Source organism: Planococcus citri, chromosome 1 (genome assembly GCF_950023065.1).
Source record: "Planococcus citri chromosome 1, ihPlaCitr1.1, whole genome shotgun sequence".
Taxonomy (NCBI): domain Eukaryota; kingdom Metazoa; phylum Arthropoda; class Insecta; order Hemiptera; family Pseudococcidae; genus Planococcus; species Planococcus citri.
Genome location: NC_088677.1, coordinates 57,873,275 through 57,897,376, shown reverse-complemented (window position 1 = coordinate 57,897,376; position 24,102 = coordinate 57,873,275). Strand labels below are relative to the sequence as shown.

The 24,102-nt window shown below is 34.5% G+C and overlaps 5 protein-coding genes across 7 annotated transcripts; all 5 read right to left on the bottom strand.

Annotated features, from left to right (window-relative positions):
* Positions 1-2,995: 2,995 nt before the first annotated feature.
* On the bottom strand, positions 2,996-7,086 carry LOC135833060 (esterase E4-like). The gene is made up of 10 exons (XM_065346668.1): positions 6,215-7,086; positions 5,986-6,126; positions 5,754-5,913; positions 5,489-5,674; positions 4,484-4,704; positions 4,231-4,390; positions 3,988-4,163; positions 3,716-3,878; positions 3,284-3,401; positions 2,996-3,205 (listed from the first exon to the last, which is right to left on the bottom strand). The coding sequence occupies exons 1-10, from the start codon at positions 6,353-6,355 to the stop codon at positions 3,043-3,045; spliced, it is 1,629 nt and encodes a 542-aa protein (XP_065202740.1). The 5' UTR covers positions 6,356-7,086; the 3' UTR covers positions 2,996-3,042.
* A 143-nt stretch (positions 7,087-7,229) lies between these two features.
* LOC135833062 (esterase E4-like) lies at positions 7,230-12,544 on the bottom strand. Of its 3 annotated transcripts, none has more exons than XM_065346670.1 (13): positions 12,310-12,544; positions 11,202-11,404; positions 10,922-11,113; positions 10,698-10,835; positions 10,440-10,599; positions 10,136-10,321; positions 9,826-10,040; positions 9,599-9,752; positions 9,332-9,504; positions 9,080-9,239; positions 8,886-9,003; positions 8,622-8,814; positions 7,230-7,775 (listed from the first exon to the last, which is right to left on the bottom strand). In XM_065346670.1, exons 3-12 carry the CDS (start codon positions 11,060-11,062, stop codon positions 8,646-8,648), a joined length of 1,614 nt encoding a protein of 537 aa, XP_065202742.1. In that variant the 5' UTR covers positions 11,063-11,113; positions 11,202-11,404; positions 12,310-12,544; the 3' UTR covers positions 7,230-7,775; positions 8,622-8,645. The 3 variants fall into 3 exon arrangements, with proteins under 3 accessions (XP_065202742.1, XP_065202743.1, XP_065202741.1); XM_065346671.1 differs by having other exon boundaries at positions 8,629-8,814; XM_065346669.1 differs by having other exon boundaries at positions 7,230-8,814.
* Positions 12,545-12,681: 137 nt separating this feature from the next.
* Positions 12,682-15,258, bottom strand: LOC135833065 (esterase E4-like). Its single transcript, XM_065346675.1, has 10 exons — positions 15,111-15,258; positions 14,665-14,802; positions 14,425-14,584; positions 14,159-14,344; positions 13,879-14,093; positions 13,665-13,815; positions 13,416-13,588; positions 13,162-13,321; positions 12,940-13,057; positions 12,682-12,856 (listed from the first exon to the last, which is right to left on the bottom strand). Exons 1-10 carry the CDS (start codon positions 15,249-15,251, stop codon positions 12,694-12,696), a joined length of 1,605 nt encoding a protein of 534 aa, XP_065202747.1. The 5' UTR covers positions 15,252-15,258; the 3' UTR covers positions 12,682-12,693.
* Positions 15,259-15,672: 414 nt separating this feature from the next.
* Positions 15,673-20,236, bottom strand: LOC135833066 (esterase E4-like). Its single transcript, XM_065346676.1, has 9 exons — positions 20,000-20,236; positions 19,781-19,918; positions 19,548-19,707; positions 19,278-19,463; positions 18,678-19,144; positions 18,416-18,591; positions 18,152-18,311; positions 15,883-16,000; positions 15,673-15,818 (listed from the first exon to the last, which is right to left on the bottom strand). Exons 1-5 carry the CDS (start codon positions 20,138-20,140, stop codon positions 18,855-18,857), a joined length of 915 nt encoding a protein of 304 aa, XP_065202748.1. The 5' UTR covers positions 20,141-20,236; the 3' UTR covers positions 15,673-15,818; positions 15,883-16,000; positions 18,152-18,311; positions 18,416-18,591; positions 18,678-18,854.
* Positions 20,237-20,682: 446 nt separating this feature from the next.
* Positions 20,683-24,045, bottom strand: LOC135833059 (esterase E4-like). The gene is made up of 9 exons (XM_065346667.1): positions 23,662-24,045; positions 23,454-23,591; positions 23,219-23,378; positions 22,945-23,130; positions 22,615-22,832; positions 22,384-22,540; positions 21,530-21,705; positions 21,061-21,404; positions 20,683-20,962 (listed from the first exon to the last, which is right to left on the bottom strand). The coding sequence occupies exons 1-9, from the start codon at positions 23,800-23,802 to the stop codon at positions 20,773-20,775; spliced, it is 1,710 nt and encodes a 569-aa protein (XP_065202739.1). The 5' UTR covers positions 23,803-24,045; the 3' UTR covers positions 20,683-20,772.
* Positions 24,046-24,102: the final 57 nt, after the last annotated feature.

Sequence of the window (24,102 nt, the reverse complement as noted above, 5' to 3'; positions counted from 1 at the left end):
AATTTTTTTTGCACCATTGGATAGTGCTCGATGTGGAGGATTTTTTGCAATTTTAATATCTTACGAAAATTTCCTAACCTAATGACCTAACGGGGAATCGAACCTGGTACCTTACGTTTTCCTAACTACCTAACTTAACTACTTGGCTATGACCACGCTTTTAATAAACGAGGGTTAAAAGAATATATTATTTGTTTGCAAACGCGTGGTGCTATTTATCAGGTTACTGTTTATTTATTGCGTGCAGTTTGATTGGATAGCGCTTTTTCACATGTTTGTGTGTGTATTTTCTGTGTTTCCGGGATATCGTATAAAATTTCAAGGTCTAAAGTGCGTTTTTCGATTTTTGGTGAATTTTTGAAAATCGAATTTAGGCCAAAAGTGAGAGAAAAAATCAAAATTTTACCAAATTGACCAAGAAAGCTGAAGTTTGGTATATACCCTATTTTCGACATGCCAAATCGATTGGAGACGGTTTCAACCCGTTTTGAGCAGTTCTGGAGCCTCCAGCAGGTTTTTGAAACTCGAAATTTCCACAAAATTCCATCAAATTGGAGTTGTAAAGCTAAAATTTATACTAAAAACTAATTTCAATACTCTACGAAGTACTGCAGGTGAATTTCAAGACGTTTTGGATCCTCCAGCAACTGTTTGAAAATTCCTGAAGCCTCCAGCAGATTTTTGAAACTTTAAATTTTCACAAAATTTCATCAAATAGAGATGGAAAGCTGAAATTTACTCTACACTCCAATTTTAACACCCTCTGAAAACGACTTCTGGTGGATTTCAAGTCATTTTACAGCCTCCAACGACTTTTTTTAACATTACTGGAGCCTCCAGTAGATTTTTTAAACTTGAAATTTCCTCAAAATTTTATCAAACCAAGATGGAGAGTCGAAATTCCATTCTGCAAACTAATTTCAATGCGCTACGAAGTTGACTGCTGGTGAATTTCAAGTCGTTTTGGAGCCTCCAGCAACTTTTTGAAAGGTATTGAAATTTCAAAACCATTTGAAACCATCATGTAATCTGCGAAGTAAATTTCTGCTTGCCAACTCCATTTGATAATTTAATGTTGGGGAAATTTCAAGTTCCAAAAATCTACTGGAGGTTCCAGTAATTTTCAAAAAAGTCGCTGGATGCCCTAAAATTACTTGAACCCACCTGAAGTCGTCTTCAGAGGGTGTTAAAATTGGAGTGTAGAGTAAATTTCAGCTTTACATCTCCATTTGATGAAATTTTGTGAAAATTTAAAGTTTCAAAAATCTGCTGGAGGCTCCAGTAATTTTCAAAAAAAGTCGCTGGAGGCCCTAAAATTACTTGAACCCACCTGAAGTCGTCTTGAGAGGGTGTTAAAATTGGAATGTAGAGTAAATTTCAGCTTTCCATATACATTATTTGATGAAATTTTGTGAAAATTCAAAGTTTCAAAAATCTGCTGGAGGCTCCAGAACTGCTCAAAACGGCTTGAAACCGTTTCCAATCGATTTGGCATGTCGAAAATAGGGTATATCCCAAATTTCAGCTTTCTTGGTCAATTTGGTGAAATTTTGATTTTTTCCCTCATTTTTAGCCTAAATTCGATTTTCAAAAATTCACCAAAATCGAAAAACGCACTTTAGACCTTGAAATTTTGACAGGTGATAAATTTTTGCATGATCTTTCGATCTACCTTTGTAAAGTTTGAAAAAGTTCGTGCAAGTGCTATGTTAAAACGCAAAATCTGCGATTTCGGCTGACCTGTCAATCAAAATGGCCGCCATTTTGTAAGTAAGGCCAACTTTTTTTTGGCAAGTTTGCTTTAAAATGTTCCTCAGGATGTCCCCTTTAAGAAAAAAGTTGTCCCGGAGGATCGGCGGGGGGGGGGGGGGGGGTGCAATTACTCCTATTGTCATATGCCGGACTATTAATATTGACACAGTAATTCGTGTTTTCCATGTAGTAAGAATTACTCTCACAATGCGTGATATTTACTTAGAAATAATAGTAAAAATTACTTTTATAACTGAGTAATTTTTACTTGGGCAGAATAGTGAAACTTTACTATCCGTGAATAGTAAAAATTACCGTTACAATCGCAACAGATAATACCACCTGGTGCAGTACTTTTTATTCAATCATACAATTTTATTTTTTACCAGAACAGAATAGTAAAAATTTACCATCCGTAAATAGTAAAAATTACATTGAATTTTGTGGAAAAAAATACTATACAGAAAAGTAATTTTTACTTTCATCACGAATTGAACCACACGTTGAGTGATTTTTACTATGAGATTAGTAAATTTTACTATGAGGTTTGTAAATTCTACCTAATTTTGGGTAAAATATATTTTTTGGCGGACATTTATTATTTTTTAACAGGTAATTTATGTTAAAATTTTTTTCCGTGTAAAAAGGGATTGCTATATCCGACCCAGAAGACATTACCATGGGAGTACCACAAGGTTCAAACCTAGGGCCATACTTTTTTCTTATGTATGTAAATGATTTTCCCCACTGCACCAAAAATAAAACTATACAATTTGCAGATGACACCACAGCAATTACAAAAGGATTCAACTGGACCCTAGCAGTTGAGGAAAATGAAAAAACCCTCCTACAAATGCAGACTTGGTTCATAGTGAATGGCATGGAACTAAACCTTAATAAAACAACAATGGAGTTTTTACTTTTTTTCCTCGTTTAAAACCATTTTTTTTTTGTTATAAAAATTGAAATTTCCTCTAAACAGAAATTGTTGGCTTGCATTTAATTGAACTCTGAATGACACTCTAGGCTTGGTTGTTATCAAACTGCAACTGAAAGTATCTCATTACGAGATAATTTTTCAAATTTTTTGTAAAGAAAAGTTTCTCTCTTCCGATCAGTAGAATACATGGTTTGAATATTTCTCATCTTATCCGACTCATCCTGTATGTAATATTGCATACCAAGTGGTGGTGATTGCAGACATTCTGGAAACGTGCACTTGAAATGAATATTGAGCTTTTCCTCAACAATAATTTATTCAATTTGAAAATTAATGTGCTAGAAAAATTTTCATTTTTTCTCGAATTGTTTCTTTATTTTATCCCAAAATTCTAATTTCTCGTTGTGCAATCGACTGTCAACCATTGTCAAATTATTATTTATGTTCAGGTAACAAGGAGAATCTGGCTTAGTAGGTTTCCAGTGAACATTCAGATCTTCATTATTAGGATTGCTAGAAAAAAATGAGAAAATGTGAGAGATAAAATAAGCATGGTTCAGACTTCACAATCAGCGTACTTAATTTGCTTACCCCGTTCTTGCGAAAGCAGTTATGATTTTTGTGAATATTTCCACCATTTGTTTCGTTTTCACATTGAGAGGATCGGAAACACGATTCCAATAACAATGGTCATCAGCATGATAAGTACCTTCACAAGATCGGATAAAGAATTAAAAAAATTATAGAGGGGAATTATTTTAAAATTCGATGGGTAATATTTCATTTCGAGGGCTCGTGTTGACTCTTCGCCGCCCCCTCCCATTTTATTAAAAAAAAAGGTCTATGATATGTCGTTTATATTTTTCTTATTTAAATGGCGTGGAAAGAGAAGAGGGTAGAATGAATTATTTTTGCATCGAAAAAATTCAAAATCTCGCACGAATGTAAGGATAGCTTCTTCATTATTTCTGGAACGCAAATTGTGGATGAGAAATATAACAAGGCACTTTGCAAATATATTACCTTCTAATCGTTCATCGATCAGAGTATTTACATATGCATTCTTCATCGTTTCCATTTCACCTTCGAATTCAAATTTATAAACGTACACTGGTGATTCAGGATCCGAAGCGACGACATCGATTAAAGTATCGTAAACATCTGACAGCAGAATACCGGTTTGAATCTAAGAATTAAGCAATACAATAATTGAGCCCGTGATAATATTGAGGAAGAGTGTTGCTATCAACTGTCAAATCAGTCAAATGTCAATGTATTTGTATCTCTATACTTACATCGACCAATGTAGATAAAGATGTTTGCTTTATTGATTTCCCCTGCAAATAAGAAGATTCGACTTGTTTGTATATGAGCTCAGTATCTTCATCGCTCAGATCACGTCCCCATCCCCATTTATTTTGTCGAACTGTCGTCTTGAAGTTTTTCTCCGTACTATCTCTTATCGATCCCCCTATAGGAAATGAAAATTTCAAGGTCGGCTTATTAGTACCAAATTTACGAGATTTTTTTTCACTTACGAAAGAATCCAAAAGCTGCTTCTCTCTCGCCAAATCCTATGAGAAGTGGAATTCGAGCCGTCGATTGTATTAAATTTCGGGGAAATTCGGGTAGTACGCCATTTTCGCCGCAGTCAACACTTGGAAGTAAAACTCCACTAGGAAGTATCGGTGCGGTAGTCTAGATGAAATATAAAAAAGAAATGTCAATCGTCAAGTGTATTGCGGGGCGAAGATTTGAGTCCAATGTTGAAAAATTATCAGGTACCTATACCTTACGAAATTCTGGTACAAGATACCGTCTCTGCCCTTCAACAATCTGCAAATAATGTAATTTCTTCAAAAATGTTAATAGTTTCTTTTTATCGTCTATATTTCCTTCGTAGCCCAACGAGCATGCCAATTCAAAAATCAGTTCTTCGTTTGTATCCTTGAGGAATGGATAGGTAGGATTAAACAAGTACGACCCCATAATCACAGCTTTTTGAAATAGACCTTGAAGTTTATTTGAAATGAAATTAGTTCAGGTAAGTTGTAGGTCCTATTGAAACAGTAAATTACAATACAAGCACCGAAAGTGAGCGTTTTTATGGCGAGCGAATGTTTACGGACCGAGCCGAAGGCGAGGGATGTAAATTTGCGAGGCATAAAATGCTCACTTGGTGCTTGAATTGTAAGATATTTTATTCAATACAGGCATATAAACGCACAATTATACCACCAATACTAGACGCGAAAAGTGCGTTTTTATGAGCGACTAAATGAAACGAAAATAATGTTTACATTATTGTCCTAAGAAAATAATAAACATACATTACGTGGCCGCACTGCTCGAATCCTATTGTTTGGGATGACGCGGAAGGTGACAAAGTCCGATTATTACGGGGAAAAAATTGTAGCAGAAACAGGAGATCCACCACCTCCCCCTCCCTCCACGCCCTAAGCTTGTTTTCCTTTAATCATTTCGGCTACACACTTTATCTGCGAGTACGCACTCCGCATACTTCGGTTGTCGTGTCGACTCATAAAAACGCTTCTTCACGTCTAAACATTGATGGTATAATTGTGTATATTTATATGCATGTATTGAATAAAATACATTACACACACAAGTTCAAAAAATGTGGGTGATTATAAACTCGTACGCGAATTGCAGTCCTCGCCTTCGGCTCGTCCTGCAATTCGCACTCGTTTATAATCACCCACATTATTGAACTTGGTATGTAATATACTATTACGAGTGTGACTGTGAAAAATTAGAAAGCTTATCTTTTCTTGCCTTTCGTCACTGGTGATAACATTAATGCGTGAATAACCCCTCCTCCACTGCTGCTTCCCAATAAAGTAACATTTTCCGGATCACCTCCGAAAGATTTTATGTTATCCTTGATCCAGCGCAGTGACAGTATAATGTCTTTGATTCCCTGATTTCCAGAACATTCTTTTATTCCTAAATTTGCAAAACCTGCCATACAATCAGTAGAAGATTTCAATTTACTCAAATGAAAAATTAAATTCGTTATTTCGAATGAAACTACTATTACCTAGAACGTGTAATCTATACGCCATGCCAACGTAAACTATATCATGATGCATAATAAACTCGGTACTTCCGAAATAATTTTCGTTAGGAGTACCGTGAAAAAAACCACCGCTATGTATGTGGACAATCACTGGTTTCGGAAGGCTGGATTTGGTTGGCAACTGGACAAAAAAACGAACGATTTCATTTTCAACTACCAGATGTGCGCAATGAAAAAGTACATAAATATTCACTTCTCGTGTATGAATGTTATTGAATAAACAATCTTCTGTCCCCATTAGTTGGCATCCGATGGCCGGAGAATATTGTGCACATCCTAGTTTTTCTTTAGTAGCATCGTAGGTATCTTTCCAAGGTTTGACTTTTACTGGATCCTGAATTCAAATTTGTCAAAAGTCATGGTAATGCTTGCAAAATTCAACCAATAATTACCGAAGTATCTATAGTGAATTATGTGATTACTTTGAATCGCAATGTGCTGATAGGTGGCTGTCCATATGGCACTCCAAGAAACGAAAAAAATTCCGCACCGGAGTATTCGGATTTTCTTTTGACTCCACGAATTTTCCCTTCTTTAACGGAGACCACGACAGTTTCAGGCATTTTCACTGCCTATTTATTTCCTTATATGTACTTGGGTATTTGGTTTTATCGATGAAAACTTTTTACTTCAAATTTCGAATTCCTGCAAGTACTGATTTCGTTCACGTTTATCGCAAGACTACTTGTTTCACAGTCAAGCGTGTGGCGAATGGCGATGTTCTTAAAAATTGTTGACTAATTTCTAAGTCATATTTGGCGATGTAAAGATAATTTTGTGTATGTTGTCGGGTTCGTTTTGAATGTTTTAAAATTTCTTTCTTTCGCCCCTTCGACCTTCTTTGTACTCGTATTTAAAAGTTTTTAAAATATATTTATTCAATAAAAAGCTCGAAATTGAATTTTAAAATACTCAAAAAGTACATAGAAGTCTTTAAAAATATTTTCATTTATATAAATAAAAAATCCTATCGATGAGGTCAGGCAATATATGATGCACCTACTTTTACTTGAAATAACACCAACTTGAAATGAAGTTTACCTACAAGAAGATAAAATGCCCAAATGTGGCCACCTTACGGTTAAAAAAAATAAAATGAATAAAAATGCAACCTGCAACCTGATGGTTGCACAGGCTACATTTACTTACTTATTGGCTTCAATATCATATCTATCAATTGAATGTAGAAAGAATTTTGCATCTTTTGAATGCCTTATTTTTAAAAAAAAATAAATCAAAATATATTAGGTAGTACAGTAAGTGGGATGAAACTGCCTTTTTTCAGATCCCCAGACCCCTCCCCTTTTCCGCTTTTGAGAAACCCTCCCTTTTCTGAAATTGCAATAAAAATTATTCTTTCAACCTACCTAAATTTGATATATGAATGGGCCTCGAAATGGAGAATAAACATAAATTACTTCAAATGTACGATTCATGTGACATTCACTAATCGTCGAGCCGTAGCTCCTCCAATTACATTTTATTATGGAAAATCAAGTAATAAATCAATAAGATTCAACCAAAAGTACCTGGACAATGGACATGCATCTTGACAACAAATTAGCTTGGAAAAAACACATTCAAAAGAAGAGAGAAGAAATAAAACTGAAAATTCAATCCATGCATTGGCATTTGGCTTCTAGACCGAAATTTAAAGTTATCTCTAGAGAACAAACTACTATTATATAAATCAATAATTAAACTAAAATGGATATATGGAATCCAACTTTGGGGTCGTGCAAAAAAGAGCAACATGACAATACGTATTACAACGAATACAAAACAAATGTTTACGAATGATTACTGCTGCCCCATGGTATGTATGCAATACTTAACTCCATAATGATTTATAAATAAAAACCATTGATGATGAAATAAAACGATTTGCAAGAAGACATGAAGAACGTCTTCAAAATCATCCAAATGAAATCATGAGTGAAGTTCTTGAGCCCACTGAAATACGCCGACTTGATCGTAAAAAACCTGTAGATTTAACTTATTAAGTAACGACACATACCTATGTAGATAACCATGTAATGGGTTAGTAACATATTAAATGATAGCAAAAAAAACTTCTTGCGAACCGATTTTTTCAATTTTTTAGTAAAGATTGGTATCCAAAAAGAGGTATCCCCTCAACAATTTTCAACCCTTCACTGCATTATTTACTCCTCAAAATGGCGTTTCACAACATTTTTTATGATTTTTAACAATGAAAACCGTGAGGTACAATTTTCTAAACACGTTTTTTGGAGCTATTTTTGACCCCTAAACATCGTATATATTTTTTTCAAAATTTTTGTTTTGGTGCGTCATGGTGAAAAATTGAAAAAACGTGTCGTAGTGGGGGTAAGATGAGAATTTTGGGGGGATTAACTATTAATGAGTACCGCTGATGTGAGCACAAATATATGACGTCAGATTTTCAGCTACACTTGTCTAGCCTCCTCCAGAGCCTTTAGCCCCCACCTCCCTCAAGTTTTACTATTTCTGATATAAAATTACTTTTATGATACCTATGGTTGCTGTTCTCATATGCTGTGAACTCTCTGGGCACAAATATTGCGTCAGATTTTGTTTTAAACTTACCCGGCCCCTTCCAGAGCCTCAGTCTCCTCCTCAAGTTCCACTATTAATTTGAACATTTAAGAAGATGACGAAATTTTTGAAACTTTTTAGCTCGGAATTTAACATGGTAACTATTTCTAACTTGCTTGAAATTTTTTTGGGGTGCAATTTATTTTTGATGAGTGCAAGAATGTTGGATAGGAGGCCATATTTGACCCATTTGGCAATTTTACGTTTCATAACATAGGTAAATATAGGTACCTGGTACCTATAGGCACGAGTTAATCATTGTAATTTTATTTCGTATTTCTTTCGCATGCTTTCCCAGAATTCGACTCTGTCATTGTTCAATTTACCATCGACCAATACCACAGGATCACTTATACTCAAATAACATGGCTTATCTCGTGTGCATGATTTCCATTCGACTGGAAAATTTTCATAATTCGGATCTCTAAAATACATTTCATTTCAATCGTAAGTAGGAATTTTATCATTATACGCATAGCAGTCATTCGTCCATACCCTTCTCTAGCGAATGTGGTTATGAGCTTGGTAAATATTTCCACCATTTGATGAGTCCTTTTGTCCTTTGGGTCGCCAAATCGATTCCAGTAGCAGAAGTCACTAGCATGAAGCGTTCCTGAAATATAAAATGGTGACAATTCACTGATCTGATGTAAGAACCAATGCAGAAGTAAATGTTCGTCGTCCAATACCTTTGACTGGTTCATCAATCATATTTTTTAGCGTTGTATTCATGGTAGGAATATCCCCCTCGAATTCGAATTTATAAACAAACACAGACGATGGTAAATTATCTGATATTGGATTGATAATCGTTTCATAAACGTCGAACATCGATAAATCGCTTTGAATCTATTGATTGATTAGAATTATTTCTTTCATATCTATCTCTACTAATATGTAGGTATTGTATGAATTATTGCAACGATTGATTCTTCACTTACGTTCATTTTGATGGCCAGCGGTGCTTGTTCGACTGGTTGTCCATTCAAGTAAAACGCTTCCACTTCTTTGTGGATTAATTGAGCATCATCGTCGCTAAGATGATATCCCCATCCGAAGAAATTTTGACGGAAAGAACCTTTAAAGTTTTTCTCTGTTATTGGCCTCATGCCATCTAAGCGAGAAAAATGTGATTAATATGGTTTCTTTTATGTACCTAAGTATATAATGTAGTTCTACTGAACCACTTCGTGAGATTGACTACATACGAATAAATCCCATGGCGGATTCGATTTGAGAGAATCCTATCATAATTGGTATTCTGGCCATGGTTTTGATCAAGTTTTTCGGCGATGCTGGTAGAATATCTCCAAGATCTAGTGTCGGATTGAACACGCTTATTGGAAATATAGGGGCGATAGTCTGAAAATATTTCTCACTATACAAATCTAATCAATCACAAAGTTTGCAATTATTTTTAAAAGTTTTTGATCACCTCTTGTGAAGTCTTTTGACAACGTCTACATCCTTCAATCAGCATTACCGGTTCTTGCTTCTTCAAAAACATCAATATTTTTTTATTGTCTTGAAGGTTTCTTTCGTATCCGAGATTTTTAGCTATTTCTCGAGCGTGATTCTCATTGGTTTCTTGATGAGCTACAACGCAATTGTTCAAATGTGAACCCATCAATACAGCTTTGTGAAATAGACCTACCAATGTCAAAAATTTGTATTTTTAGTGGTAAATCGAATTGTGTAGAAATTAGAAAGAAATAAATGGAAATTTTTTGCAAAGTTCATCGCACCCTTGGCGGAAGGTGATAGCATTAGCATATGTATAAGTACAGATCCGCTGCTGCTCCCAAGTAATGTCACGTTGTCGGGATCGCCTCCAAACGATCGTATGTTATCTTTGATCCATCGGAGTGATAGAATTATATCTTTGACTGCCTGATTACCCGAACATTCCTTCAATCTTAAGTTCAAAAACCCTACAAAATAACTAAGGGGATGCAGAGCTTATCTTGTTTTTTGATTTTTTTTTTACTGGTAACTAAGTATTAGGTAGGTAATTAAAGGAAAATCATTTAGCTCTCAGCTGTTACTTACCTAAAATATGCAATCTGTACGAAACGCAGACGTATACGACGTCATTATGCATAATGAATTCAGGAGATCCATAAAATTGTGTTTGTGGTGAACCAAAACTGTATGCTCCCGGATGAATATTAACAATTACGGGTTTAAGCTTTTCGTTATTTCGTGGCAACTGTGCCGATAGTAAAAAAAATAAAATTTTTACTTACATTAGTTTTGAATAATCAGCATTTATTTCGAATTTAACGCTGTGACATTTGGAATGAGTACCTCTGGTGCATGAATATTATTAAATAAGCAATCTTCGGATCCCAAAAACTCAAAAGTCAACAATGAAAACTGAATGCAACCTGCCTTTTCAGTCGTCGCATCCTTCACATCTTTCCAAGGTTGTGCTTTTATTGGATCCTTCACATACAATTGGCGATATTTCAGAAGTTTGATACAATTATGGTACGTAATTTGATAACCTGATTGTAATCGTGTGAAAGTACCTTGAACCGAAGTTTATCCGTTGGTCGTTTTCCATAAGGTATTCCAAAAAAGGAATAATATTCAGCGCCAGAAAACACCGATCTTTGTTTAATTCCTCGAATTTTTCCTTCGTTTACTGCGATTACGAATTTTTCGGACATTTTTAGTTTTCACTTTTGACTTTATGTGTAAAAAGTTTCAAGCATAGGTACCTATGTATTATTTTTATCAATAGTGATTTCGTTCCCATCAGTAAAAAAAATTCAACGAAAAAACACAGAAACTACTTGGCATATTTACCGCAGTGATTGTGATAACTACATATTTAATTGCTTTCATGTGTTTTTTGAATGTCTGCTTCTTTGTTGGAAGAATGGTTGTGTATTAGGTAAAATATCCAATTGGCAACAAGCATAAATCCGCTGATTGTTCAAATCGAATTGCATTCCTGAAGTCTTCTTCTTCAAGTTTCCAAATATTTATTTATCAAGGAGGCACAGCATCTATCATCCATGAAAATTGCAACACTTTTCAAAACGAACTATATGGCGATCAAAAGGAAGCTTTGTAGAAAAATTTTCACCAAAAATAAAACATTTTTTCTGGCTCTTTTTCTTATTTTTTACAATTTTGGGGTCCTCATATACAAGGGAATCAATATTGTTGGGAGGGACAGAGGAAGTTTTTTGTCTTGAAAATGGGGTGATTTAAAATGATTCTGCCCAAAAAATCGGAAAAAAGTTTGTATTCTTCAATTTTTTATTTTGAACATTTTTCTCATTTTTTGAGGGGATGTGGGGGGTTACCTGTTTTGAAGAATTCTAACACAGACAACGGTAAATTTTCAAAAGTTTTTAATTGAACTTGAGTATTCTACGCTTCTAGATATTTTCCCACTTTGTGTAGCTCCATACTAAGGAACTGAAATAGCTGAGGGGGACTGAGGTGGAAGAAGGTTTCTCAAAAAAAATAATCATTCAGAAGAATTTAGACGCAGAAATGGAAAATTTTCAGATCTACGATGTAATCGTTCGTTATCTGTTCGTGACTTGAGTTGAGAATTGAAAATTTTATTCGTGCCCTTTGACGTACGTTATTCAAAATTTCAATTTTTTTGAATTGTTAACCTTAAAGGTCTAAATATGTCAAAAAACACCAAAGAGCGTGTTTTTTATTCGTATACATTTTTTTGAGCATGTTGCATCTACTTTTAAGCTTCAAAAAAAAATTTGGTATGCTAAACCCTAAGATGTGACTGAATTTTTTTTTAAATTGCAATCTTTACCCTCCCTCATTTTTTCTGCAAATTTCCAAAATTTTTAACCGTCAACAAAAAAAACGTTAGCTATGCGATTTTTTACTAAAATTTGCATATACTTGTATTATGCAATATGCACTACCTACTTACCAATTTACTATTTTCTGTGAAAGTTTCAATATTTTTGAATCCCCCTCTCTCTATTCGATGTTGAAAATATTGAATTTCGGGTATACACGGCCACTCTACTGAGTTCGGAGGTTGTAGATCTCTATGTTCATGTTCAAGTAAACCTTAAGATAAATTAAAGTAAAAACTCTTTTTTTTTTTTTTTAAATTTACCTGTAGTAAATTTTATAAATTTTCTAAGTGGAGGTTATATGATTCTTTGATTCTTTCGTGGTGTTTTGTGTTGACTCACACTAACAATGGTCAGCCTTACTTTAAATTAGAACTTGGGATTTGCATTGGTAAAAATGAACATACTTAAATTGAACCTACGTATTAAAAATTATTCGTCAATTTTATTTGCCTTCATTCTTTTTTATATTTCTTTTTTATTGTGTCCCAAAATTCCAGTCTATCGTTGTTCAGTTTACCATCAACCATTGCAAATGGTTTATTTATACTCAAGTAACATGGGGTCTCTGGTGTGGAAGGTCTCCATTTGATTGAAAATTCTTCGTAATTTGGATCTCTGAACATATATTTTTTTTTGCAAAATCAGTAACTATGTAGTAACAAAAAAGGTCAGTCACACGGTCATAATGACATTCTTACCCATTTCTGGCAAATGTTGTAATGAGTTTGGTGAAAGTGTGGACCATTTGATGAGCATCTTTGTCACCCGGATCACCTATACGATTCCAGTAGCTGAAGTCTGTGGCATGTAGGGTTCCTATTCAAGTAATAAGTAGGTAAAAATTCGATTTTCAAAAAGCCAAAGATTGATGAAATAGTAACTCACCTTTGAGTGGGCCAAAGATTGATAAAATAACTCACCTTTGAGTGGCTCGTCGAGTACAGTTTTCAGTGTTGTATTCATGGTAAAAATATTGCCCTCGAATTCGAACAAATAAACGAATACTGAAGATGGCAAATCTTTTGATATAGGATTGATAACTGTGTCATAAATTTCTGACATTGATATATCACTTTGGATCTGCGAAGCATTCCAATGATGGCTTTTTTTATCAAGAATGTCCTGACGTTTTAATGTTACAAGTGACATATTTAATAAGAGTGTTGCGCATTACATCAACTTTAAGAGGCAACGGTGCATTCTTCAAAGGCTGCCCGTTAGTGTAAAACATTTCCATTTCTTTGTTTATGAGTTTAACATCTTTGTCGCTGAGATTATATCCCCAACCCCAGGCATTTTGACGAAACGAAGCGTTGAAATTTTTCTCAGTTTGTGCTCTTTGAGTTCCTAAATTTCAAAGAATCAAACCCACGTAGACATTTTATTTCTGATGAATATTAAGTACGGACGCAATTCTACTTACTCACGAATCCAAGAACTGATTCTTTCTGAGAAAATCCCACCATGGTGGGTATTTTCGTTATAGATGGGACAAGATTTTTCGGCGAATCGGGTATAACAACCGGATCAATGGTGGGAGAGAATGCAGCAATTGGCAGAATGGCGGCGATTGTCTGAAAACTAATTAGATATTACTCTGGATAGAAGAAATTTTATGTGCACTTTGTTGGTAATACCTCTTGGGCAGCTTTTTGACAACGTCTGCATTGTTCGATAAGCATCAAGGGTTCTTGTTTTCTTAAAAACAATAATATTTTTTTAGAGTCTTTCGGATCGTCTTGGTAGCCCAAAGTTAATGCAACATCCAGTCCAACGTCTTTATTCGTGTCTCGAAATGGAACGACAGGACTTAGCACGTAACTGCCCATGATTACCGCTTTATGGAATAGGCCTGCGTTGAAAGAAATTATTAGTGAATTATTTTACGAAGGTGTAAATTTATGCCAATTATGTCACCTCTGGCTGCTGGTGATAACATCAGTATGTTAACTAATCCTGCTCCGCTGCTACTTCCGATCAATGTTACGTTGTCAGGATCTCCACCAAATGAATGTATATTTTCTTTGATCCATTTGAGTGATAATATTATATCTTTGAGTGCTTGATTTCCAGAGCATTCTTTTAATCCCAAGTTCAGAAAGCCTGTACATATGGATAGTACTTTTTTATTGAATTTATATTAACTCATCAGTGGCTTTTCTTTGAGAAAAAATAATATTGACCTAATATATGCAGTCTGTACGAAATGCACACATACACGGTGTCATGATGCATAATAAATTGAGGAGATCCGTAGTGTGTGGAATGTGGTGTACCAAAATGAAGGGCTCCCGGGTGAATGTTGACGATCACTGGTCTCAAATTCTCATTTTTCTTTGGCATCTGATGAAAAACAAATAGTTTTGAAATTTTTGAACGAGAATTATTGTTCAATATGCAATTTTATTTTCGTAATTTTTTACCTTTGGTATATATATATTGTTGAACAAGCAATCTTCGGTTCCTAAGTATTCATAAGACAGGAGCGAAAATTGTGAACAACCTGGCTGCTCGGCAGTCGCGTCGAGAACTTCTTTCCATGGTTTCACTTTCACAGGGTCCTGTTTGGATTTGAATGTCGATTATATGGTACACCACAGGCATTGGATTTTTACATCCCAATATCCTTAATTAGCGGAGCTCGGTTTTTCAGCCCCGAAGATTCAAATAGTTCTTTGGATTGGAACAAGAATAGTTTAATTATAGGTAAAAATGTCAAAAATTAATCCTAACTGACTGGACTTATAATTTAATCGTTCGTTAAATTATCTCAAATATTCATGTCAACGTCTGACCAAAAAAAAAAAAAACAATCCAGAGATATATGATAATCTTAGATTTATTAAATAATGATTTTTGTCAGTGTTACCTTGAATCGTAAATTATCGATGGGTGGTTGACCATAAGGAACGCCATAAAAAGAATAATATTCAACTCCGGAGAACGTGGAAAATTGTTTAACGCCACGAATTTTACCCTCCTTTACAGTTACTAATATTTTTTCAGACATGCCAAGTTTTCTTTTTAAAAAATGGATTTCAAAATTGCAATATTTATCACAATAATGTTTGTGGTACAATAATAAAAAACGTCTAATTGCGTAACGATTTATGTGTAGTATTGGTTCACGATAGTTGACGTTTATCTGTTAGAAGGTAATGCAGTGTTACGCTAGATTTTGGATTTTTTTCCTAAAGAGAAATGACATTGAGCTCGTTTATCAGTAACCATAGGTGTCACCATGTACACCTGTTCATCCTATCTACAATGTCCTAGGTCCTCTAGGTGGTTATCACTGAAATTCGTATCGATTTGAAGAGGATGTACTCTCATCAAACAAAAATGTAAACAAGTTTTTTTTTTTTGATTTGGGAAACAATAATTTTATAATTTTATTTGAAGATTTATTTTTATTGCTTTTTTTCGAATTGTCTCTTTATTTTGTCCCAGAAATTGTAATTTTTCGTCGTGCAGTCGACTGTTGACCATTTCTAGTTCATTGCTAATGCTCAGGTAACAAGGCGTATCCGGTTTGGTAGGTCTCCACTGAACCGGCAAAGTTTCGTTGTTGGGATCCCTGGAGAAAATGAAATGTGTTTTGATGACTGATGAATGTGGTTCAAAATTATTCAGTTTCTTACCCTGTTCTCGCAAAGGAGACTATGAATTTCGTAAATGTTTCTATCATCTGTTTAGTTTTGGTGTTGAGGGGTTCGCCAACGTGGCTCCAATAACACATGTCATCGCCATGAAAGGTACCTTCAAAATACAAATTTTAAATGTCAAAATGTACCGAGATCGTCACTTTTTCTTGGGCCTTCTCGAGTCGGTTCTCGGGTTTTCACATTTACCATAGCTGAGATTTTAAAAATACCTAAGAGTTGAGAAGATTTTTTTCTGTGAAGTGAGTACATACATATTAGGGAAATGGTGTACGTCGCCTCCGCTCTTAAATGTCCTTGAGTGATTGAGGAGTTGAATATTGTTTTTTTTTTCAATTTTTAGAAAAACGAAAAAAATACTGTATACAAAACTCCTGGGGGTACACAAAGTTCTCTGAAATGCCATCGACAAACCTTGCCAATGACGTCTTGGTGAACCTGGTGCGTCTCTGGGGGGTTTTGATACAATACATGTTAGAATGATTAAAAATCGTAGCCGTAGTTCAATCATATCTATAGTTTGCACACCAAGTCAAAAAATAGCTCTAGAAAAAGAATTATGAGAACTTTTTTGGTAGCCATAAATGTGTGCCGGACTTCGATAAAGGGAAAATGAAAATTTTTAAAAACCTAAAGCTAAACAATAGCAAGAAGGAGCTATCAAGACTTCATTTTCTCTACCACCTGGATCTGTCAGAAAAAATTGAACTAGGTTTTAAGGGGGAGGGAGGTGGTTCCAAACATCAAATACCCATTACATCCAATTTCAAAATACAAAAGTGCACTTTATTGATTATTTAGGATGTAGTGCATTTTTCAGGCAATTTTATCCAATTTTTCAATTAATTACGTTATAAATCCTTAATAAATTTTGCTGATGGAATAAAAACCATAAACATATTTCAAAACTGGTTATGAATTTAGCATTGCCTGAATTCTAAATATGTACCTATGTATAGATACGAATGATTTCAACTTTAGCCTCAAAGTTGTAATTTCCAGCCTCAGAACTGAAAGTTTTTAGTTTCAAACATTTTTTTATCAATTTCAGTGATTTGGACAAAAACTATTCTCGGGTTGAAATTGATTAAAATATTGATCTGAACTCAGAAATGGTGACGAATGATGATTTTTATGTACGTTGGCCTTGGAGTCTCAAAGTTGAAATTTTTACCCTGATGTAGCCAAATCGATTTTGTATATTTTCGCGATCGTAGTAAGAACCTACTCTTTTGACCTATTAAAGTAAGTACATATGTTCAGATCACTCCGACTCAAAAATGATAATTTTATGTCGAATTTATAGTAGGTACATATGTTAGTAAAACAAAAATATATATCTTTACCGCTTGTTGAGAAAAACTATAATTCTGGATGAAACAATTATTTTTTATTTTGGTAGAAATCATTGTCCCTTTTGAGTTCCGCCCAAAATGTTAATCCATTCCAATTAGCGAGTAGTAGTGAAAAAATTTCCAATTTATCAAAGTTGAATTTCAAGTTTGGGACCAACAAAAAAGTCATAGCGATTTTTGAGCTTTGTACAGAGCCTCCCCATTTTTCAGCCCGAAATTTCGAAAATTGTAATTTCCCCTCTTTCGCTGCCTGTGTAAGACGTAAGTAGATACATTGAAATCCAGCACGAAAAAAGCTACTCTGAATCGATTTGCGTTTCATAATTCACTAATCGATAGTTCATCTTGTTTTTTTGTTTCAGGTGAGTACAAATTTTTGTTGCCAAGGTAGTAGAATTTGATAATGCGGGTAAGCCAATTTTTCTCAATTTATGGTGTATTTTTTGAACCGAGTGATGATTCGCATAGAAAATTCTCGATCATGAATTGAAATTTTTTGAATGTCTCTTCTTCATCACCCAAAAAGTAAAACATTTTTTTGTGATATTTTCAACAATTTTGTAACGTTATTGGATATTTAAGAATTTGCTACCTTCACCCTCACACTTTAGCAATTTTTATTAAATTTTGATTTTTGAGGTACCTATTGCTTCATTCATGTGTGAGAACAGTTAATAAAAATTAGATTAGGGTACTTCAGTTACTATTTAGACATTTTTACTCGTTTAGATCTGGTTTAAAACAATAATTTTGGTACCTTTCAAATTTTTTTCAAATTATTTCGTAAAAATTGTTACTTTTCTGTGCATTAATCGACAATATGAGATCGATTTTGCACCAGCAAGAGGATAGATTCGAATTCAATCTAGCCTATTGCTGGTTTCAAAAGTTACCTTCCAATCGTTCATCGTACAAATTGATAAATCTATTCTTCACAGTTTCCATTTCACCTTCGAATAGAAATTTATAAACGTACACGGGTGATTTTGGATCAGAAGCGACCACATTAATTAGAGTATCGTAAACATCCGACATTATGATACCGGTTTGAATCTAAAAATTAAAATACACAATGTATTTAAACACTTGGGACTGAAATTACTGGGGGGTGGGGGGGGGAGTGTGCCTGTGCTTATACGTTTTGTATCTCAACCTACATCGATCATTGTAGACAAAGATGCTTGCTTTATAGACTTTCCCTCCAAATAGAAAGATTCGACTTGTTTGTATATGAGATCAATATCTTCGTCACTCAGTTCACGTCCCCATCCCCATTTATTTTGACGAGCTGAAGTTTTAAAGTTATTTTCAGAACTTTCTCTCACTGGTCCTCCTAAAACAAATGAACCCAAGCGATTTTTTTATTGATAGGTACTTAGTTACATTTCCATGAAGTATTTTACATTTTGATTCACTTACGAACGAATCCCATAGCTGCTTCCCTCTCGCCATACCCAATGATGATTGGAATGCGTGCCGTTGACGGTATTAAATTCCTGGGAAATTCAGGTAATACTCCGTTTTCCCCACCGTCCACACTTGGGATGAAAACTCCACAAGGTAGTATTGGAGCATTGGTCTAGGTAAAATGTAAAATTAGGTATACATGTACATTACATAAGGATTTGAGGGAGGTGCCATTAAAATTAATTTTTTTATCTTTACCTGACGAAATTCTTTTACGAGGTAGCTTCTTTGCCCTTCAACAAATTGCAAAGGATTTAACTTCTTCAAAAACGATAGTAATTTTTTCTTATCTTTTAAATTGCCTTTGTAACCTTGCGAGCAGGCTAATTTGAAAACCAATTCTTCGTTTGTGTCCTTGCAATATGGATCAGTCGGATTGAACAAGTGTGATCCCATTATCACAGCTTTGTGAAACAGGCCTATTCATTAATATCGACTCAAATCAGTTCATTGAAGCTCTCTACATATGAATTGTAAATTTGAGAGTGAGTAATAATGATGGTACCTAGTGATTATTTTAGTGGCAGGTGTATAAATTATCATTTATCATACCTTTAGTCACTGGCGATAACATTAATATGTGATTAATTACTGCTCCGCTGCTGCCCCCTATTAAAGTGATATTCTCAGGATCACCTCCGAATGATTTTATGTTATCCTTGATCCAATGAAGCGACAGTATGATATCTTTGATGCCCTGATTTCCAGAGCATTCTTTTATTCCTAAATTTGCGAAACCTGCGATACACATTTTTAAACTTTTCATCGATAAAGGTACTTAAATAAAGTATCTAATTGAGAAATCGAATTGAAATTTTTTACCCAGAATATGTAATCGATGCGCAATGCCAACGTAAACTATATCATGATGCATGATGTTGGCGATGCTTCCAGATTGATCTTCATTTGGTGAACCATGGAAATATCCTCCGCCATGAATACGGACGATTACAGGTTTCAATGAGCTGAATTTTGTTGGCAACTGGTTAAAAATATATTTTTATCGGGGTTCTTCAGCATTTAATGTTATGAAAGCGAAAAGGAAACTTACTCACCTCAGGCGTGTGGATGTTATTAAATAAGCAATCTTCCGATCCTAACAATCGATAAAGCATTAGTGAAAATTGTAAGCAGCCTGGTTTTTCAATTGTAGCATCGTAAATATCTTTCCAAGGTTTCACTTTCACTGGATCCTGTATCGGATTTTTTTTAAAAATTGCATGCTGGCTTCAAAACTGAGTGTAATTTCGGAGAACAATTATGATTAGATTTACCTTAAATCGCAATGAACTGGTAGGTAATTGTCCATATGGTACTCCATAGAAAGAGAAGTATTCTGCACCAGAATATTCGAATTTTCTTTTAATGCCACGAATTTTTCCTTCTTTCACAGAAATCACGATTCTGTCAGACATTTTCACTTTTCGGTTGTGAATTGCTTTGTGCAGTTGTTAACCAAAAATATTGCTGGCAGACCATATATTTTATCTTTTGATTGCTTTTGAGCCCGTTGTATACTTTGTATTTATCAGTTTTTTGTACTTGTAATTAGTTTTTGCCGCATCATATGTGGAGAAAGGAAATGGGAGTCGAAGTAAAGGGGGAAAGACAATTATTACGCGACTCTTTTGTGTCGATTTTATGGAATACTTACATAAGATAAACTTGAATGGGCTTTGATATTTTTTATGGTAGTTCGAAGTATTCTACATATTTTTGATGTAGCCGCGGTTTTATTACCACGTCACTTTCTCTTAAGCTGAGGGTTACATTTTTTAGAAAAACGTGGAATACGTTTTTGAAGTTGATAAACATGGGCATAACCTTATTTTTTCGATTCGATTTCGTCTAAGCTCAAGTTGATCTCCCCATTTGTGCTAATTCTTCCTGCATTCCTTTTATGGAACACTTTTCAAAGATTGTAAAAAATTGTGTTTGGGAATTGATGATACAAAAATAGAATTAATAATACTTAGAATTTAATTATTCGTGATCGAATTGAACCAATAAGCAATCTTATGATATTGAACATCCAAGTACTTATTGGCTAATCATTTTGGGAAGCTATTGCATCGTCTCGTCTCCCGAATTGTTTCTTGATTTTATCCCAAAATACTAATTTTTCTTCATGCACACGACCGTTAATCATTTCCAACTTATTATTTATACTCAAATAACAAGGAGAATCTGGTTTTGTAGGTCTCCAATGAACCTCCAAATTTTCAAAATTTGGATCTCTGCGGAAAAAAGTCGTGGGTGTATTTAAAAAATGAATCAGGAATCAATAAATAATAGGTTAATCTGATGTTATCGAGGTCGAATGGCAATTATTTACCCATTCCTGGCAAACGTGGTGATAATTTTGGTAAACATTTCTACCATTTCTTTAGTTTTAGGAGTCGTTGGTGGATCGCCCATACAATTCCAGTAACAGACATCGTCTCCATGAAAAGTGCCTAGTATAAAAGATGAAATTTCCTGGAGTAGAGTCAATAATGTTTTTTTCAAATCATAAATACCTGATAGGTTTTCGTCGAATAGATTTATGAAATTGTTTTTCATGGTCGTCATGTCACCTTCGAACAAAAATTTATAAACATAAACGTGCGAATCTGAAGTAGACGCGACTACATTTATTAAAGTATCATAAGTATCCGACAGCATAGCACCGGTTTGAATCTGAAAATAAATCGAGAATTGCACGTTTGAGAATTTTTGAAGAAATGTTGTTTTAATAAGCTTCAAATTCTGTAATTAAAGCTATAAGAAAAATCAACGCTATTTTACACTTACTAGGTACTTACATCAATCATTGTCGATACTGATGCTTGTTTTGTGGACTTCCCTTCTAGATAGAAAGATTCCACTTGTTCGTTTATTATCTCTATATCATCGTCAGTCAGTTTGCCTCCCCATCCCCAGGGATTTTGACGAATTGATGTTTTAAAATTTTTTTGGGTACTTTCCCGGATACGCCCTCCTATGAAATAAGTATAACATTGACATCATTAAGACGTAATGCGAAAAAAAATCGTTGGCGGAGTTTTATCAAATTCGGTATAGAGACCCTCATTTTGAGTTAGAAGTCATACTTGATAGAAAAAATTTCAGGCTTATGCAAAGGTGCCCTTGGAGGGAAAATTTAAACTCTCAAAGTGGGAGGGTTTTTCGAAAAAAAAAATTTTTTTCGTTTCAGTCCCTACCCAACTGAGGGGTATAAATCATTATTCATTTCTGAAAAGAGGGAAATATTTTGGAATATACAGTGGTACCAATTTTTGGTCGTTATTACCAATTCTAATAAATAAAGAAATGCGTATCAAAACTTATAAATTTTGGCTTTTTGAAATTGGCTTCAATGACCAAAAAATTGGCACCGCTATATTTGTAAATATTTCACCAAATTTTCAACCGTTCAGTATTGATCTTTGATTTTGACGGTAGTGGTTTAAGTTGACGTAGAACCTCCAGTACATTATCTTTTGGAACTGAGCCATTTTCTCCAAAACAGGCTGGCTGTGGGCTAGATAAAAAAAATGCACGATTTTTTCAAAAATTTCATCTGTTTGAACATTTTTGGAGCTAAAAAATGTTCTTGATGACTTTTAAACTCAAAAGGAACATCTCCGCCATATTTAGTCAAAACAAAAGTATTTACGAGTAAATCCCAATGCTGATTCTCTCTCGCCATATCCTATCATGAGGGGAATTCGTGGTGTGGATTGAATCAAGTTTCTGGGTTCAGGCAGTATTGCGTTTTCTCCATGGTCAACGGTAGGTACAAATAGACCACCCGGGAGTAATAAAGCGTTATTCTATAGTGATACAGCACGTAGAAATTTAAAATAATCTGCGTATTATTGAAAAATAGGTTAGTCCGTATACCTACTTGACGAAATTCATTGAAGTAGAGCATTCTTTGTTCAGAGATTAATTGCACAGGATTGGATTTCTTGAAAAAACTTAATAATTTTTTCTCATCGTCCAAAGTTCCTTTGTAGCCCAAAGAGCATGCTAATTTGAACGCAATAGGTGAATTTGTATCTTGAAGGGGTGCAGTTGGATCGAACAAATTTGCTCCCATGATGACAGCTTTGTGAAAAAGACCTGAATTGATTTTAAATTCTTAATCATGAACTCAGAAGACTCCTGTTGTTTTTTTTTTTTACGAGATGTAAAAGTTTAGATGGCACTATAAATGGTACAAAACCGTAATTACCTTTCGATGCTGGTGACAAGAGCATTATGTGGACGATGAAGGCTCCGCTGCTACTGCCCAGAAGAGTGATGTTTTCTGGATCGCCTCCGAATGATTTTATATTTTCTTTGATCCATTGAAGTGACAGAATTATATCTTTGATACCTTGATTTCCCGAACATTCATTTATTCCTAAATTCAGGAAACCTAAAATTCTCGAATATTAATTTTAGTTCTTTTTTTTATAATCATTTTAAGATGAGATTCCTATCAATATTTAATTTGAATTACTCACCCAAGATATGTAATCTATGTGCAATACCAACATACACGATATCGTGATGCATAAAAAAAGTAGTGGATCCGAAATCATCTTCTTTGGGTGAGCCGTGAAGGAATCCTCCAGGATGAATAAAAACAATCACAGGTCTCAAGAGAGTGGACTTTGTTGGTAACTAGTTTGAAAATGAATATTATGAGAATGTTGCTCCACAATGTGGATTCATTACTTGGATGGAATATATAATCACTTCTGGTGTATGTATGTTGTTAAATAAGCAATCTTCCGTTCCAGTCAATCGATAAGACTTCAAGCAGAACTGTACGCAACCGGGCTTTTCAATCGTGGCGTCGTAAATGTTTTTCCAAGGTTTCACTTTCACTGGATCCTGAGCCAAAATTTTCCTTTGGTTATTCAAAAGTTGAAAATTTAGTGTAGGTAATTCCTGAAAAAATTACTTTGAATCGCAATGAATTTATTGGCGGCTGTCCATATGGTATTCCAAAAAACGAATAGTATACAGCTCCAGAGTAATTCGAATATCTTTTGATGCCATGAACTTTTCCTTCTTTAACGGAAACGATTACTCGGTCTGACATTTTTCCTGTTCCTGGGTTAATGTATTTTGAATTATTATTTTATGAGAAGTGAATTGAATTAAGCTGTTTGGTTAACGAACTGAGCCTCTGTCTTGGAAAAGTTTCGTTGTTTGTTTTATGGGCTTATCGTATACTTACGAATTTATCATTTAAGTGCGGCACGTGCTTTAACATATTGAAAACGTTTTGAAGAGTTGTTTTTGGTTATTCTATGAAAATATACCTGCTCGTGTGTCGTCGAACTTTGATATTGTTGTTGACATTCCTTGGGAACAAACGAAATTCTAGTTGAGTCCAGAG